General features: G+C 30.7%; 1 protein-coding gene across 1 annotated transcript; it reads left to right on the forward strand.

Moving 5' to 3' along the window:
* The first annotated feature begins 892 nt into the window (after window positions 1-892).
* LOC135951825 (chitinase domain-containing protein 1) lies at window positions 893-2,628 on the forward strand. Its single transcript, XM_065501559.1, has 4 exons — window positions 893-1,262; window positions 1,326-1,509; window positions 1,709-2,312; window positions 2,377-2,628. The coding sequence occupies exons 1-4, from the start codon at window positions 984-986 to the stop codon at window positions 2,516-2,518; spliced, it is 1,209 nt and encodes a 402-aa protein (XP_065357631.1). The 5' UTR covers window positions 893-983; the 3' UTR covers window positions 2,519-2,628.
* The last annotated feature ends 405 nt before the right edge of the window (window positions 2,629-3,033 follow it).

The raw sequence follows: 3,033 nt of genomic DNA on the forward strand, positions 1-3,033 counted from the left end.
TTTAAAAAAAATTACTGGATTGTGGTAAAATAATTATTATATTTTTAACTTATTTTATGTATATTTGTAAAAAAAATTGTTTTTTCTCTTCAAATATGAATAAAGAACGCTATTAAATTAATTTAAGAGCACTAATCTCATTAAAGTAATAATAATAATTATTTATAACAATTATTTCCCTACAAATATATGTATGTGGTATCCTAGGCAACTCTTAATAATAATGTGTTTACGTTTTGACGACATTTTTAAAATGAACTTTTACTTGCATGTGTAAACGCTCAAGCAACTTGTAGACATTTCGATGTATTTTCGACATTTTCGATAATAATACGTATTCTCAACTTTCCTCAATCTACTTGCATGTGTAAACGCACCGTAAAGCCCTCACTATTCAATTATCTACACTATATTAAGTTTTAATACTTAGACTCCTTTCACACTAGGCAATTTAGTTGCGCAAGTCTCTTGTGTTTGTAGATTCCAGAGGTAATGTCGGGTTAAGGAGAAGGAAATTTTGCATGCTGTTTTGTTGTTGGGCAAGAGACTTGCGCAACTAAATTGCCTAGTGTGAAAGGGGTCTTATTTATTTAATTTTTCATTTTTGTTTTTTGATATTTGTTTTTGTAGAACTGCCACCACCTTGTATGAATTCGCCATAGCAAATGTAGTTTTTAAGGGCAAGTCTAGTGTACATAGTTATTTTACAAGGCCAAAGTCACAACATCATGAATACCGTTAATAATTTAAAGCATGCCCTGGCAATACTGCATAGAACACATGTTATTAGAAAAAGGAAAACAATGACAACACGAAAAACGCATAAAAAATAGAAGTAATATTTTGTTTACGAATTTGAGGAACAAGTAGTAAAAAAAAGCTCGGTCGGTATTTACGTGGCCTCAGTGAAGCAGGCCAACAAAGAGTTAATAAAATTTATAACATTCCAATAAGTTATTGATTAAATTACTTCAAATAGAAAAATGTTTATAAAAGAAAGAAATATACTTACATTAAAATGGTTTATTTGTGCTTGCCTTTTAATCAGTAAAGTCGAATCCACCATATCGCCCGGAGATAAATCACAAAAGCAACCCAAACCACTGAAAGTTAAAACCGGCCCAAGGGAGGAAAGCGTTTTTGATTTAGACTTAATTGATATAGAACCATCCGCCAAAGAAATTATTATTAATAGTGGCTCATATTATAAAGATACATCAGCTCGGCGTTTCAATGGCACTGTTTTGGGTTTTGTGACACCGGTATGTTATAATCTCAAATAATTATTTTATTCATGTATTGATTATTCGTATGAAATATCATAGTGGAATTCGCATGGTTACGAAATAGCGACAACATTTGGAAAGAAATTTGATATTTTTTCGCCGGTATGGTTTCAAATTGTCAAGCAAGATGGTAAATATAAAGTAAATGGACTTCATGACATTGACGCCAAATGGATGAAAGACGTTCGTACTAAAGGAAAAAACGATCAAAGATCCATACAATGTAAGTTTGCAACAAAAAACACTCTTTTAAACAAGGTTGTCTACCGATTCAAAACGGTAAAATGGTACCGGTAATTCTTATTTCAGTAACGGCAGCCAACCTTGCTTTTTTATACCGAATCAAAATTTTTTACTTTTACTATTTCGGGCAAAAACCAGTAAAAGATTTCATATTATAACTTTTACGAATTTCTTTCTAGTCTTCCCTCGTTTTCTATTTGAAAATTTCAGTGATAATGACTTTACATCATTATTATCATCCGATCAAGAAATTACAAAGGTTTCTGAATTGTTAAGAAAAACATGTACACAACACAAATTCGAAGGCATTGTTCTCGAATACTGGCTGCAGCTTGGTGGGCGAGTAGCAAATAAGTTCTTACAAAAACTTGCCATTTCGATAAGCAAAGCCTTAGCTAAAGATAATTTAAAACTTATTTTGGTTATACCACCTTATCGCCCTCAATTGGTTAATATGTTCAATGACTACCACTTGGATAAATTATACCGGTATGTCTATGCCTTTTCATTGATGACGTATGACTACTCAACAGTCCAACGTCCTGGTGCTAATTCTCCACTACATTGGATTAAACAGTCTATTGAGCATATATCACCAGACAATACAAATGATTTGATTGAAAAGCGTAAAAAAATTCTGATGGGTCTGAACATGTACGGCAATGACTATACGCCAGATGGTGGTGGTCCAATAGTTGCCGGTCAGTATTTGGATTTGTTGCGCAACGTAAAAAAACGTTTAACGTATGATGAACATGACGTGGAAAACTTTTTTGAAATAAGGTATGAAAGGCTAAAACAAACTTGTTTATTTTTAAAATAATAATTTGTTTTAAATCATTTTCAGAACAAATACCGGGCGACATTATGTTTTTTATCCAACTCTTTTCTCCTTAAATGAACGTATTAAACTTGCACAAGAGATGGGCGTTGGTATATCAGTTTGGGAATTGGGACAAGGATTGGATTACTTCTATGATCTTCTTTAAGTAGCCTACATTTAATTGCTTGCAAAACAAATGCTAAATACCTGTTTGTATGAAAATATAATTGCTTTTGCAATTTAATAAATGAACATTGCTAGTTCCGCATTAAATAATTTTTAATTTTTTCATTAGATTCCTTATTGGACCAAAAAAATAAATGTGTGCCTCCTAATTGAGATAAATATACTTTTTTGCAATTTGTAGATTTGTGATTACTATTAAAAAAGTTCCGTTAATCGCTAATCGCAGTTTCATTAAATATTAGCTGTTTAAATATCTATATTCAAAAACATACCATAGTTAATAGTTTTGAGTAAATAAAAACTTTAAAAAACTAACATATTTAATGATTGGTAACCTAGACGAGATTTTGAAATAAATAATTATTGAAGGACTTCATAATAAATTTTAAAAATGGATTATATACAAAAAATATAAAAAAAATAATAATGCAGTTTTGTTTGAAATCTATTTTTATTGCCATGCACCAAAAAAATGTTGTTGCAATGTAAACTTAC

The sequence above is a fragment of the Calliphora vicina genome, chromosome 2 (genome assembly GCF_958450345.1).
Source record: "Calliphora vicina chromosome 2, idCalVici1.1, whole genome shotgun sequence".
NCBI lineage: Eukaryota > Metazoa > Arthropoda > Insecta > Diptera > Calliphoridae > Calliphora > Calliphora vicina.